The sequence below is a fragment of the Artibeus jamaicensis genome, unplaced genomic scaffold (genome assembly GCF_021234435.1).
Source record: "Artibeus jamaicensis isolate MK-2021 breed Jamaican fruit bat unplaced genomic scaffold, CSHL_Jam_final contig_354, whole genome shotgun sequence".
NCBI lineage: Eukaryota > Metazoa > Chordata > Mammalia > Chiroptera > Phyllostomidae > Artibeus > Artibeus jamaicensis.
Window position 1 is genome coordinate 6916347 of NW_026521803.1, and position 16006 is coordinate 6932352.

At 43.1% G+C, this 16006-nt stretch overlaps 1 protein-coding gene across 3 annotated transcripts in view; it reads left to right on the top strand.

Annotated features, from left to right (window-relative positions):
* COLEC12 (collectin subfamily member 12) overlaps nt 1-16006 on the top strand; it is a 233281-nt gene that overhangs the window by 158408 nt on the left and 58867 nt on the right. Inside the window, exon 1 of one of the 3 annotated variants that reach the window (XM_053664311.1) lies at nt 529-585. The exons of the other annotated variants lie outside the window; for them this stretch is intronic. Coding sequence (XP_053520286.1) covers nt 561-585 — 25 coding nt within the window. The 5' untranslated portion in view covers nt 529-560. Of the gene's footprint in view, nt 1-528; nt 586-16006 lie in introns of those variants that run through there. 3 annotated transcript variants of the gene reach the window in all.

Here is a 16006-nt window from a genome sequence, read left to right on the forward strand (position 1 = left end):
ATTGTGCCTACAGATGAGAAAACTCAGGTTCAGAGGGGCTAAGTACTCAGACATTGGATGTCAGAATGGAAATGTGGCTCATTCTTTTACCACCACTTTTATTGCTAAGGCAAAGGAGGCCCTTTATCCCATTTGAGTTTTATTGTGTTAGGTTTGCTCCCAAGTTATAGCCTTCCAAAGTCTCTCTGAATCCTATTCCTGCTTGTCATGAATCTGCTAGGTTAGGAAAACCTGCTCCGTTTTGATGAGATACAGAACACTTAGAAGGCACTCCTTCTTTTGAGCAGTTTGCTATATAAAATAGTAAGTCAGACCATACATGTGTGAAACTAATTGATCTGTATTCTTCACTTTGTGCATGAAAAGTAGAAAGAAAAAGGGATATTCTTTCTCATAGGTGTGTCTAAATGAGTTATACACATAGTCCCTAACTCAGAAAAGAAAAGGTGATTTGTAAAGCAGATATTTGAAAATTTAAAGATACATTTTGTCCTAGAAGTAATTTATCTTCTGGCCATCCGCAGTGCCTGTTTAACCCATCGTGTACCTGGCATGTGGTCATGAGAATACTGCTCCAACTTCATCGTGAGTATATTATAGATTATTATAGCAGTGCTATAATTTCTAGTAAGCCTCCTGTCTCCATGGCAGCAGCAGCCTTTTTTAGGTCTCTAGAAGATCACAGTACAGACCTTGTGTGCTTGTTTAACATGCTTAAATAATGAGTCCTTGACATTTCTAAATCCAGCAATTATTTTCCTGATGAGACGTGAACTGTTTTCAACATACACTACACCAAATTTCAGAACTTCACAACATTTGAGATTTAGATAGCCCTTCCCCACCTGTCAGCTTCGTGCAAGACTTATTGGGAGCAGCATTATGTCTCAGTATAACAGACTTTCAAAAATTCTCTCTTTGAAATGTGAAAGGGCCCTTCCTGCACTTACCTGACTTGCTCTGAGTTTGGTTTCACTGGTTTGACATTTATAAAAGTCTCAATTCCTCTCCCAGCACCTTTGACATTCTGTGGCTCTTTGGGAAATGCTAGTTTAAAGTGGAATTTAAATTGATTGGAAATAGTGGATGACTTTTTATATACAACCACTGGGCAGGAGTCATTTTCCTAGGAGGCTGGAAGCAGACCAGGTGTGAGACTGCACAAAACCTTGAACCTTTCTCTATCCACTCTTGCTCACTTTGATCTACTCTCTTCTCTCATCCAAACATATATTGTACATTCTGCCTGAGTTGAAAGCTGAGGCCTGTGCGTACGAAATTCCTAAGCATTTGAAGCCATTCATTTTCAAGTTTCAAACTTGATTTCTTATATACCACTCACTCTGTTCCAGAACATCTGTCCCAACCTCAGAGCCCTGGCCAGAAACTCTGCAACAGGTTCCACAGTAGAACCCATGACCCTAGAGATGCAGGAGGAGTGTTCGTGTGACTGTGATTAAATATGTACATATGTAGAATTCAAACGAATGCTGCCTTACTAGTCTGCATACATTTGGGGTACTGCCTGTATGCTAGGTACTAGTGACAAAAACAGGAAAAGATACAGTTCTAGTCTCTATTATGAAAGATAATTCATGTAGTGAGATGGCATTCAAGTGCCGTGCGCATCTAGGAGAAGGAGCCCTTTTGAAGTCAGGCTTCACAGAAGAGCTAGAGTTTTTTTTAAAATAATTTTATTTAGTTATTTTTCTTTTTTTTTAATTTATTTTTTTAAATTGATTATGCTGTTACAGTTGTTCTATTCCCCCCTTCATTCCCCTCCACCCTGCCCCCCATCCCCACCATTACCCCCCCTTTAGTTTATGTCCATGTGTCTCAAGTCCTTTAGGTTCTATATTTCCCATGCTATTCTTGCCCCCCCCCCCATCTATTTTCTATCTACTGTCTATGCTACTTATTTTCTGTACCTTCTCCCCCCATCTCCTCCTCCCACTCCCCTGTTGCTAACCCTCCTTGAGATCTTCATTTCTATATTTCCACTCCTGATCTAGCTGTTCTTTTAGTTTGCTTTCGTTTTAGGTGTGGTTAATAACTGTGAGCTTGTTGTTCTTTCACTGTTCATGTTTCTTTAACTTCTTTTTCTTAGATAAGTCCCTTTAACATTTCATATAATAAGGGCTTGGTGATGATGAACTCCTTGAATTTGATCTTATCTGAGAAGCACCTTATCTGTCCTTCCATTCTAAATGAAAGTTTTGCTGGATAGAGCAATCTTGGTTGTAGGTCTTTAGATTTCATGACTTGGAATATTTCTTTCCAGCCCCTTCTTGCCTGTAAGGTCTCTTTTGAGAAATCTGCTGACAGTCTGATGGGGACTCCTTTGTAGGTGATTGTCCCCTTAGCTCTTACTGCTTCTAGGATTCTCTCCTTCATTTTAATTTTGGCTAATGTAATTATGATATGCCTTGGTGTGTTTCTTCTTGAGTCCAACTTTTTTGGTACTCTCTGAGCTTCTTGGATTTCTTGGAAGTCTATTTCCTTTGCCAGATTGGGGAAATTTTCTTTTTATTATTTGTTCAAATAATTTTTCCACTGGTGGTTGTGTCTTTCCCCCTTCTGGTACCCCTATAATTTGGATATTGGAGCGTTTAAAGATGTCCTGGAGGTTCCTAAGACTCTCCTCATTTCTTTGAATTCTTGCTCCTTGACTCTTTTCTGTTTGGCCATTATTTGCTTTCTTCTGGTCCACTCCATTGATTTGAGTCCCAGTTTCCTTTTCATCTCTATGGGTTTCCTGTGGAATTCCATTCATTTCCCATAATTTAGCCTTCATATGTTTCTCTAATTTGTGGCTATAATCAACCAGATCTGTGAGGAACCTGATGACCAGTGTTTTAAACTGTGCGTCTGAGAGTTTTGCTATTTCTTCGTCGCTTAGATTTATCTCTGGGGCTTTGAGGTCTTCCTGCGACATTTTTGGTCTGTTCTGGCCCTTTAAATGTGAGAAGCAGCGCCTTGGACTCCCAGGTCGCTGGGTTGTGACGCTGTATGTGGGGGCGTGATCAGAGTGGGGAAATGGCGGCGCCCTCTACTGTCGCACGCCACGGGGACCGCCGGGCCCCGGTCCAACCGCCCACTCCCTCGCCTGTCCGCTCGCCCGCAGGTAGGCAACCGCAGTCAACACGCAGCACCGCCTCCCCACTGTCTCCTCAGCAGTCGCTCACTAGGTCCAATCCTAGGTTTGGAACCCCAGCGTCTGGATTCGCGCGTCTGGATTCTGCGCCTGGGTCCGTCCGACCGGAGTCCTCCTGTGCAACCCCTCACAAGACGCCGGTTTCGCCCCTTACCGGTCGGGCTGAAGAATTTGTTGTTAACGGACTTCCGAAAAGTTCAATTTTCCGTGTTCTGGTTATGTTTTCTGATGCTAATATTTAGTTGTCCCTAAACTTGGTTGTGTGAGAAGGCACGGCACATCCACCTATACCTCCATCTTGGCGGAAGTCTATTTAGTTATTTTTCAAGTACAGTTTTTTGTCTATTTCTCCCATCCCAGCCCGCCCCACCCCATGCTCCCCACCTCCCTCCCATTTCCACCCCCCTTAGTTCTTGTCCCTCTGTCCTTCATACTTGTTCCTCCAAATCCCTCCCCTTTTTCCCCCTTAAATTCCCTTCCCTCTCCCCTCTGGTCACTGTCCGCTTCTTCTCTATTTCAGTGTCTTTGTTTTTATCCTGCTTGCTTGTTTGTTTTGTTGTTTAGCTTCCTGTTAAAGGTGAGATCATATGGTATTTGTCTTTCAACACCTGGCCTATTTCACTCAGCATAATGCTTTCCAGTTCCATCCATGTCGTTGCAAAGGGTAGGAGCTCCTTCTTTCTCTCTGCTGCATAGAATTCCATTGTGTATATGTACCACAATTTTTTTGATCCATTTATTTACTGACGGGCACCTAGGTTGCTTCCAACTCATGGCTATTGTAAATTGTGCTGCTATGAACATTGTGGTGCGTAGGTTCTTTGAAATTGATGTTTTAGGATTCTTAGGATATAATCCTAGCAGTGGAATTGCTGGGTCAAAAGGCAGGTCGACTTTTATTTTTCTGAGAAAATTCCATACTGTTTTCCATAATGGTTGTACCAGTCTGCAATCCCACCAACAGTGAACTAGGGTCCCCTTTTCCCCACAACCTCTCCAACATTTGTTGTTGGTTGCTTTGTTTATAATGGCCATCCTGACCGGTGTAAAGTGGTATCTCATTGTGGTTTTAATTTGCATCTCTCTGATAGCTAACAATATTGAGCATCTCTTCATGTGTCTCTGGATATTCCGTATGTCCTCCTTGGAGAAGTGTCTGTTCAAGTCCTTTTCCCATTTTTTAATTGGGTTAGATGAGAAGAGCTAGAGTTTTGAAATGGTTTACAGAAGATGAGTAAAATGTGGGCAGGTAGGCGGGCAAGCAGGGGAAGGTGCTCCAGGCAGAGGGAAAAGCACGTGCGGAGGAAACGTGAGACAGTACAACGTGCTCTGGGAGATACAAGCACCCTGAAGTCTGAGCTGAGGGATGCGGGAAGAAGACAAGGGGGAGAGTTAGGTGAGGGTTCCATCGTAAAGGAATGCTAGGTGCCATGCTGTGGAGTTTTTGTTTGGTACTCTAGGCAGTGGGAAGCTACTGAAAAATTTCAGGCCAGGGAAAGGCATGGGCAGACATGTTGGGCATCAAAGCTGAGTCATGTCTGCTAAAAATAATCCAAATCAGAGGGAAGTAGGAGGCTTTCTTCATCATTGCAAAATAAATAAATAAAGCTCTTACCTCAGCTTTGGGTAGGAAGCTCTGCTTTTTCCTCCGGAAATATAGCTCCATCTTCTCCTTTGTGGTTTCTGTGCTGGTGCTTTCTTAATCTGGTCTTGCAAGCAAAGCTAGCAGATGGCTCCCGTCCTATCCTGTGCACTGTCACGGGCATGCCCGCCTGTCCGCGCTGATGAATGAACTCCTCTCGTGTATGCCTGACCTTTGCATCACCACCTTCCCAGCTGTGCGACTCCAGACTCTCAATGGAACCATCATGCGTGGAGGTTCATGGGCCCCCTTGGGAGCAGGCCACTTCTCCTAAATCACTTGTCAGAGGCACTGAGAGACTGCTACTTAGTGGAACATTAGAAACAGTTTTAGTATTTTGAACTTTGACCTGACTAAGTTGTAATCACTGTGAAGTTAAGTCTTTCTCTTCAGCCCTTTGTTCCTTTTATTTCTTCCTTTTTCCCTCCTGTTTTCCTCTATTTCCTTCACCTTTCCAAAATTTTTAGGTTGCAGACCCGGTCAACAGTGAACTTTTCTGCTTGTTACAGTTTTTTCTAATGAAGATCTAGTGTTGTGATAAAAGGGTTGAACAATTGATCCGGGTCTCATTTATCAAACAAAGTGACCCCTGGATGGGGAGTGTCTACCATGTCCCACTCAGTTGTCATCCAGGGGCATCCAGGGTTCTTTCTGGTGGCTTTGAGGTAAAGTTCTTGGGGGTACTTGTGGAAAGGAAAAAACAAAGAAGTAGAACCACCAAGAATGAAAGGGACGGTAGAGGAGAGCAGGCATGAGCGGAATGAAAGAGAGAGAGAAGAAGTGGGGGAGAGAAGAAAAGAGGGGGAGAAAGAGAAGGAGGGGGCAAGAGATAGAGAGAAAGGTGAGGATTGAAAGGGTATAATCTAGGAATGAAAAGGTAAAGGGGAAATCTGTTGGGAAGAAATACATGGTGTCAGAAGAGTCCTGCGAGAACAAGACGATATATGGTTCCCTTAGTACATCCTTTGGTATTCAGAATTTCCCCATGGGCAGCTGTGCAGACTGCCACTGGGAAGGAGCTATTCATCTATTGGGTTGGCCAAAAAGTTCACTTAGTTTTTTCTGTACTATGGCTCCAGCAGTGCTTAGCTCTCTTTAACTTCTTTCAAAACAATTTTGTTAGATTGTATGGCGACAGCTGTCATGTCAGCATCCATTTAAACAACACTTATCAAAATTGGTGAATTTTTGTGTAGCCACTTTAATATTAGAGATGGAAGTAGATAGACCACATTTTCAGCATATTATGCTTTATTATTCAAGAAAGGTAAAAACGCGACTGAAACGCATAAAAAGATTTGCTCGGTGTAAGTATGTGCCATGACTGATCGAGTGTGTCAAAAGTGGTTTGTGAAGTTTCTTGGTACTGTTGACATTTTGGCCAAATAATTCTTTGCTGTGGGGCTGTCCTATGCATTGGAAGATGTTCAGCAACACCCCTGGCCTCTACCCACTAGAAGCCAACATACTCAAAATACCCAAATCAATAGAAAGTTATAGGTGAACATGAAAAATGTGTCCTTTATTTTATGGAAAAAGCTAAACGGACTTTTTGGCCAACCCAATACCACCTCAACAATCATTGCAAAGAATTCAGTTGTAAGTTCCTGGAGGGGAGAACTGAGTGCTTTGCCCTTGTTCTTTCTCCCTGATGCCCTTTGGGACTCAATGTTGGTCATCTGGCTGAAGGGCCAGTGGCAATTGCCTCTGAATGTTTTGGTTCACAAATCAGTACACTTGGGGTTTTTACACAGCTTCACAGAAATAGAAGAATATTCTCCCAGCCCTGGCACTTGTCCCTGCAGCTACTTTCCCTAAACAGTGGAGCAACTTAAAATACCATTCTACTTTTATAACAGTTTTGTTTTTAATTCAGAACTGGGCATGTAGTCCATCTCCTGATGACCCATCAGCTCTGTGTGGCCAGGCTACCATGGAGCAGGGTGCCCTCCAGGAAAAGTGCCAGGCAGTGAAAGCTCTGTGTCAACAGTGGAAACTGTGTTGGATATTCCATCCACAAGTAATTGCTGTGGTATTTTTAAATGTCTCTGTCGGGGTATAGACAGGGCTGATACTCAGCTGGGGAGCACCATGGTATATCCATTCTGGCTGGTCAGTGCCCATGCCAGACTACTTATTAAATATTTGTAATATCACCCCTAGGTATGGAGTTCGAGCTGAAGTTGCACACAATCACATATTCTCTTTTTGGCTGAACTGGTATTTGGAATATGGAGTGTTTTCACATCTAAATTAAACGACAGCCTTCTCAATGGGGAAGGAGAGCATTCCCCACCCACCCACTCACCCGTGTTTCCACAACCCCACTCCTTGCCTGGCTTGAGCACAGGAATGAGTGCCTACACATGCCCAGCTTGGGTGCCCCCTTGAATTCACACCCCCCTATTTTGCTCACTGGCTTCCCTGTCTTTCTTTGGGAGGCAAGTGCTCCAAGTTCAGGCTCTAAATAGACCCAGAATTAAAGGCTTTTGAAATCAAAAATAGGTCTTCGAAGCTGCCAGCAATGGCCAAGGGTTCCCTCCACTACAGCACGAGTCCAAAAACCCAGCCCAGCACACATCTCCCTGATGCTCTGGGAAGCTCATTTCCTTTGTGCAACAAGGCCTGTGCTGTCTCTGGATCTCAGACTTGGATGTGAGAAGCAAGCATTTCTGGAGGGGGGAGGGGGATGACTTCCGTGCTGTGCTGAGGGAAACACTGAAGAACACAGGGGTACGCCCATTACTGGCATACAGAAGCACACATGATCAGTCCAACTAGGGCATCTGAGCCCACTGGGGGTCTGCTTCTAACTCATATGGGCTCTTTATGAGTTTGGGCCACCAACCCAACTGATGGGCATCAGACCCCTTGGGCTCACATGTGCTGAGTGTGTCATGTGCTGGTTGCTCTCCTGCCATCTGGAGGCAATTAGCGTTGAAATGGTTTCAAGCACTTGCTGTGCGCTCAGTGTTGCAGGAGGCCAGGCCAGCACAGCCCTGGTCCTAGGAGCCAGGAGGCTTTTGCTTCCTGTGGGATTTCCAGTTTAAAACCCAGTGAAGCCCTGCCTTCCAGGCTATCACTAGGTCCCCCTCTGTCCCTTCCCTTCCCTTTCCTCCACTTTTGGACTCCAAGTGCAAGGATACTTGCTGAGAGATCCTGGCATCTCTCCTTGTTCCATTTCTTGCCTACGTGGTAGGTTTGAAGGGAGGGGGTTGTAGATAAGTCACTTTTTAAAAAGCCCCCAGGAACGGAGTTGCATTTTACATTCATTGCTGTGTGCATTTTGTAAAATGGAATGTCTCAGGAGAAACCTCGGAGGAAATCGGAAATCAAGCCTCTAGCCCAGTGATTTTCAACTGGTGTGCCACAATAATTTTTAAAACATGCAATACCTGACTATTTAATAAGGGCCTCTTTTCCCTTAGATTGTCAAATTTTAAAAAATGCCAACAACACTACAATAACCAGCCAGTGTAAATGAATCAAAATTATACCTATTTTTTGTCATATTGGAAAAATTTTTTTGGTATGGCACAGAATCTTAGTAACTAGTTTGTGTGCACCATGAGATGAAAAAGTTGAATATTGCTGCTCTAGCCTCTGAAGTCATGATAACTATATCGTAATGGTGGTACCTGGTAACGTGCTAGGAGCAGAATTGGCCCTACTCCAATCCTTATAATAGCCCTGCAGATGAACAGACTCAGTCTCGGAGAGTTAAGCAGCTGATAAAGGAAGCATTGGGTTCTGAGGTCTTCCCAATTCCAAAGCCCACACTCTTTCTGCTCTACAAGCTTGCACCCCGATTTAGGACTAGGTAAGGTGGAAGCCCCAGGGGGGCAGAGGAGCAGAGCAGGAACAAACATCTGCAGTTCACACTAGATAGTCCAGTCATGGGTTTTTCTAAGGAAGCAAAATGATCTTTTGAAAGGAAACTCATGCAGTCTGTCAGCTTCTTGCCAACTCTACTGCAGCACAACCTGCCAAAAACAGCCAAACCTTGTTTTGGGTATGAAAGCAGCTGTTATAATAAACTCCTCTGCTCTGCCTCTTTTTCCTGTTATGGTGGAATGACTGTTTAAAATAAATGTCACCAATACATGGATTTTCTGGTCCATGAAAACATTTTTTAATTGGCAGGCCTCCTTACATTTTTTTGGTGAAGTTAGGAAGTAAACAGAATGCCACAGGCCATTTCAGATTCATGCAGTGTGAAGATCTCTGGATTCTGGAGACTTGAGTCTCAACCCCCCACCCCTTGGGCCTGAGCCTTCTTTGGGCTTTGAGCTTGTTCCAGAACAAATGGATTTCTGTCTCTTCTGTCCCAGGAGTTCCAAAGTAGAGTGAAGGGACGGAGTGCACAGAACATAGAGTCCGATACGGGTTCGAATCTTGGTTATTCCAACCACTAATGTTGAAACTTCAAGTAAGTTATTTTGAGCCTCAGTCCCCTAATCTGTAAAACTGGTATAATAACTACTTATTAGGCTTGTCATGACATTCAAAGCAAAAATTAAAAAGTAGCAAATATTTACATAATTTTTATTATATGCCCTGTGCTGTTGGGTATTTTACATGTGCTAACTCATTTAGTCCTCTCCACAGCCCTGTGAGACATGTACTAGTCTCATGTCCAGCCCCTGGGGATACAGTAGGGAGTGCAGCTGGTAAAAGTCTCTGCCTGTGTGAAAATTACCTTATTGTTGAGTGAGGCCAAAACATAAGTCAAATACAGGGTCTGGCACAAATAACACCCCCTTCTATTATAAAATCTTTTATTACAAAGTTATAAGCATGCAATTCTGTAATATAACAATACCACACTCAAGCACACCATATGACATTTTAGGTGAAATGTTCAAATTAAAGCTATAAGTAATTACACCCATACCAATCACATTCAAGCAGGCATTACTTCTGCTGGACCCTGTATATTAAATGGTGATAAGTGCTATGGAGAAAAATAAAACAAGAGGGATGGATAATGGGAAGGGGGTATTAACAATTTTCAAAAGAATGATCAGGGAAAGCCTCTTTGACAAGGTGACATCTGAGTAGGCTTGGAAAAAACTGAGGAGGGAGCCACAAGGGTATCTAGAGGGGAGAGTCTTGGGCAGGAGAAGCAGTGAGTGCAAAGGTCCTGTGGCTGTGTGGCTGCTGTATTCAAGGTACAGCAAGGAGGCTAGTGTGGCTGGAGTAGAAGGACCAAAGGGAAGAGCAGATGAGGTCAGGATTGGAGGGCAGACTGTGTAGGGCTCTTTGTCTCTGTAGGATGAGAAGCTACCAGAAGAAGTACATGATCAGATGAAGCCAGATGTGTAGAAAGTGATCTGCTCAGTGCAGCTGCTCCTGCTGTTGGTTCCCACAAGGACAGTTGCCAACTTTTGGGGACTGTTTAAGTAGGACATTTCTTAATGGGACATCTGGGCCTTCACTGTCAGCATTGTAGTTGTTGATTTTAACAACAGATGAACTTTTCCCAACCTTTCCTGTATCTGTATCCAGCCTCCTCCCTTCTGGATGATTCTGTCCTTTGCCGCCTCTCTGAATTGAATTGTCTTGATGCTACTTAACTAGCTGCATAGACAACTGTGGTCTACATTCACGATTCATAATGTGTTGTTACGTGGTCTACACTCACGATTGATAATGAGTTTTTGGGACCAGGGACTCATAGATAAATATTGTTTGAATTAGGCAACCAAGAGAATTAATGGAGACGAAGAGTGAAGGACGAGATGTTTGTCAATGGAATTGCCCCCTCAGCGTGACAGACAGCCAGAGAACTTACTAGCACCTGTAAATTCCTCAGGGAGAGGATTATGATATCTATACTTCTGTGGGAGGCCAGGCATCTCATTCTGAGCCTCAGGTCTATGAGTGGCTTCTGGGGCCCATGAATCACCCGGAATCATGTCCAAATGTATGTCTGTGTGCATTTTTTTTTTTTTGGAGAGAGGTTATAGCTTTCATGTTGCTTGTTTCTTTAATGGCTTCATCACAGTTTCACGCCATATTTACAACATTGGATAGCCTACATGCAAGCATATGAAAATGTACAAGTATACATTTCAAAAAGGGATTAAAAGGATCTTTCAGTTTTCTAATATTACGAATCCATACTTTCTATACTTGACAAATATTACTTATTGTGTGCCCAAGATAGAAATTCGATTTATGGTCTCTTAGAAGATGTAGGGTATATTTTTGAGGGCATCAAGGTGTCCTATCACTCAAGGTCTGCTTTGCCTCCTTGCTCAGTAACTAAATCACCAGGAATTCACCTGCTGTATTAGATCATTTACTCTCATATGCTCCTCATTGCCTTTGAAACACCTCCAATTCTAGCAATGTTTTACAGACATGCACATAAGCCAAGTGGTTTAAACAACAACCTAAACCTTAGGTATTTGGGAGCCCCCCATCCCCTTGGGTTCTTCATGGAACAGGGCCCATAAGCAAAACAAGGTCCAAGCTCAGAACAAAGAAAAGAATTTACCAGGGAAGTGCAGTGACCTCCCAGCAGCTTTAAGGAACACAGGTTCCTTAAAGTCATGCTGGCACATCCTGGCGTCTTCTGTTCCTGGAGGTGGGGTGAGCACCCAGTGTATCCGTCAGTTGATGCTCCTATGCAGATGTACCATGGAGCACACCAGGCCGAATTCAGTGGGGGCACTGCTTCCCCTGGGCACTAGAGCTCTACACAGTAGTCACTTCCACCTAGTTCAGAGAAACCCTCCGGGGTTCTTAGCGGGGACTTAGAGAAATCAACAAAAGGATTTGTTGAGAATGACTGATCCCACGCCCTGGAATGCAAACCCTGCACGGTTTATGGTACATAATTATATACAATAAACTATAAAGGACATACAGTGGGTTTTGATGTCAGGTTCCAGTTCCTCCTGGCTAAGGAACTGGTGAAAACCCTTCATCAGTGTGGCTAAGGAAATAGTTCTGGTCCTGTCTGAATCCATTGCCATATGTCCACACTGCCCTTTCCCCCACTGTTTAGTCTCACTGGAGATGTCTGCTTCTCACAATGGGGCCAGAAGCATCAACGTGTTCCCTTAATCCATCACTGTGGAGGGGGAAGATTGTTACCGTCAGAAATATAAATATGATAAGTTTATATTTGATACATAGATAAGATCAGCAATATAATTAAGAAACAGAAGTCTGTTCATTTGTTCTTCAGTTGCATAGAAACTTTGTGGTTGTTATCAGGTGGAAATTTAAAAAGAAGAAACTATGAAGAGAGGCCTCACTACCAATTCGGTCTGTCCAGCCACTGCTGCCAGCATTTCAGTGTTGTCCTTGTCACAGGGGAGCTGCATTCTGTGCTCCTCTCTAACTTGAATATACTGTTAAAGATAAACTGAGGCATAGTAAGAATTTTGAGTTTATTTTGAGCAAAAATCTATTCCAGTCTGGCAGTGGCAAACAGGGAGTGGTTAGGAGCCCTCCATTGGCAGGAGCCAGGTGAAAGACTTCTACAGAGAATGTGTGGAAGCAAAGAAAGGAATCAGTGATTGGCTACAGCTTAAAGCCTAGTTGGCCATGTGTAATAGGTTGTCCTTAAGTTTCGATTTCATGACATTGAAGCATTTACAGGCTTAGGTTTTGGATTGCTTATGTAGGCCTCCAAGGCGTTAGAGCCACCCGAGTCTCATGGCCTCCTTCTTTAATGAATTTAACAATACCAGTCTCCCAGAGGGATTCATTATCTTTTGCTACAGAGCTGTAAACTCTCTTTCCTTTAAAGATGGGAGAAGGTGTAACCTCTTTTGCCAGAGCCTTTTTGGGCTGGAAGATGAGACTGAAAAATGGGTCCCCTATTTATAAAGCATCAATATACTTCCTGTGTCATGTTAAATGTCCCTTTGGCAGACAGTCTTTTGAGGTGTCCTCTTCAATCACTAACTGCCCAACATTGTGTGAATGTATTACCCAGTGTATCCTACAGAATGATAAAGGTAGGAAACTTTTGCGCCTCCTTCTGCACCACCTTAAGGGTTTGAGTAGTGTGCTCCCAGCTGTGGCTCAGGGACTTCAGACCTGTGGCCCTTGACTTACTAGGACTGAGACAGTGCAGTAAAAATAAACAGAGCCTGGTATCTTTGATTGAGTACCTATTTTTGTTTCATGAGAGCATGGCGGGGGGAGGGGGAGTTGAGAATGGGGAAGAACTCTGAAATATATGTACCAAAGAAAAAAATTTTTTATTATTTAGACAAAGTGCCCCAAGTGGGTGCATATCTGCAGATGGGCGGAGCCACTGTATTTGGTTCCCAGTAGTTGTGCCACCCAGAGACACCTGGCCATGAGGTGTGGGGAAGAGAAGGACCAGAGCTGAAGTCCTATCATGCTATGAGGACCAAGTGTACAGATATAAAACCTAGTATTGGAAGCAGATTGGCCTTTTGGGAAATAAGAATCACTGCATTTTAACAGGGGAGGTTAAATTGGTACCCATTTCTTTACCTGACATACTTGCTTGATTTTTGCCCTGGATGTCTAAGTACTTTTATATGACTGTTGTGCTCCAGTTTGTTTCCCCTTCACTCTCTAAAACCTGCCCTTTAATGCTAGCAGAAATAATCCACGTCATCTCTGTGTCCCAGAGAGCCAAGCACAGACACTGCTCTTCGGGTCTCTCAGCTTGTTAGGGCACAAACGGCTCAATGGTAGGAACCTTCTTTACAGTCTGTTTCATGAGGCCTGTTGTTTATTTTCATTTCCCTGTTGCCACAGCTCTCCCCTTTCTCCTGTTCCTTCTAAATAATCACAAATCTTTGTTCTTTCCCCCATTTTTTTGTTTGCTGTTTCTATTCCCTACGGTCTAATCCTTTCCATCTTATTCTGGCCTGTCCAGCAGGAGCCTTTGAAAGAAGGAGCCTTCCCTGAGCCCCAGGCCCACCCAGAGCTCCTGTCTTCCAGTTTCACTTCAATGAACATTTCTTGTAGGTAATTGTTGCCCAGTCGTGATGTTTGTTTGGGAAGTAAGCAGGAAAGGAACCAGACAGCTCTTCCTACCAAGCTCAAAGCCAAGAAGATTTACTTCTATGCAATAGTCCTATAGATATATTTAGTAAATATATAATCACACAGTCATTTGGGCTCTGTATACCCTAATAAATTAGTGCTTCTAATTTTATAAGCACTATCATAACCACGGTTGTAAGTGGGATTTTTCCTTTTACTGTAGTGTATGTTCCTTTGCTTTACTAGGTGTTGTTTATTAGGTGTTGTTTCCCCTAAGTGCTGTATAAAGTGACAGATTGTTTCAGGGCAACCAGTAGGTTGTATTTACAGGTGGTCGGTTGTCTTTATTAGCGTTGCTGCTGTAACACAACTGCTTTCTGGCAGGAAGGAACATTGCATAGTAACGAGCTTTACCGTCCAGACTTTATTTCATTCCTCATTTAGGAATGGACATTTTGTGAATCACCGAATCCTTCTTTTTCAGTTCCTCTTTGGTGCATGCATAATGGGAGGGTAATGCAATACCACTCCCTTTGTATTTGCAAGGCAACATGCTGGCCTGGCTTTCCCAGCAGTAGGATTGGGAAGTTTCACTGCACCAGAAAGGAAGAACCCTTTACAGGCCTCATTCTGGAAGGGGTGTTTGTCCTTGGTCTGCCGAGCCCACCAAGGTCTGCTCACACTGCTGGATCCCATTGTGTAGTGGCCATTTAAGACAAGTACTTCTTCTTAACTGGGAAGGACCACAAGATATTTTATATATTTTTAAGATTTTATTTATTTTTGTTAGAGAGAGGAGAAGACCAGGGAGAAAGAAAGGAAGAGAAACATTGGTAAGAGAGAGAAACATCAATCGGCTTCCCCAGCACACACCCTAAGCAACCAAGGCATGTGCCCTGATCAGGAATCAAGCTGGCGAACTCTCATTTTTCAGGATGACGCCCAATCCACTGACCCACACCAGTCAGGGCAGGACCACAAGATATTTTAAAAAATAATAAGGAATGAACTCTCAGTGTATTCTAAACTGTATACAGTATACCAGGATTTACTATAAACAGACGTATACTACAAATTAGAAAAAAAATATGTGAATGACTCCCACTAGGGTGATTCTGATACTAATTCCAAACCCCACATTCACCGGGGTAGTATACAAAACCCTGAGATGGACGAGGATTAGACAGCGTTGTTAAAAACTTGTCCTAAAATTCTTCTACTTTCAGCCTCTTTAACCAGTTTTTTACCTTAATCAGGAGCTGTTTGGCCATTTGGGAAATAAAATTCATTTTTTCTGAGCATAAAATATAATTTTGGTTTTGCTCTAAGACTTTCATGTCAGGTGAAATTGTGTATATATTTTCTGCATCTCTGATTTCCATTGAGTGGCAGACCAGAGCTGATGTGGCCCCGACCAAATTTTGCAATTCTGTGCTGTAAGAGGTGAAGTTCAGAAGGCATTCTGCCTCTGCCATTTGCAGCTCAGCTGGTTTTTTCTAACATTTTTCTATGTCTGTTTCTGGGTCTGATTGTAACTGTCACAGACATTTGTGCACCTGCTAAACATACAGAGGTTTCATGCTCCATTGGAGTCTTGGATTTTTTCTGCCTAGCAGATGGTGTTTGAATTCTTGCATGATTTTAGGAAGCAAAGAGACTATCTTCCAGATTGATGGCTGTCATTCAAAATCCTTGTCTCTATGGTGCTTCCTCCATCTGAAGCCAATGTGTCCTCACAACTTCCTGTCCTTAGGCCAACTCACCTGGGCTCTACCTCTTACCTTTGCATCAGGTGGATGACACATCAGGCCAGTCCTTCTATAAGTTGTCTCCACGTGAGAAGCAAATTTTCTCTCCAGGTGGTTGGCCAGAGTTAAGTCAAACCTGTGTCCATGGTATGAAGTTAACAAACAGGTATGAACTGAACCCTAATTATTGCCAGCTTCACTGGGGATCTAAGATTATCTCACCCCACCGAGATTATAAATTTGAAATTTATTAAGCTTCCATGAAAGTTTTGAATTCAAAATATCTAATGTGCATAAATAGTACTAATAAGAATGCATATAAGATCTCTATAGACTGGACAGGAGAGAGAAGGAACAAAGGTCTGTATAATCTTCACCATGTCCATTGATCCTCAAGTTCTCAAATGATTGCTTCATATGGACAGAGCAGTTGTTTGATTTGTTTAAATGTTCTGGGTCAGTTGTACCAGGTTGGTA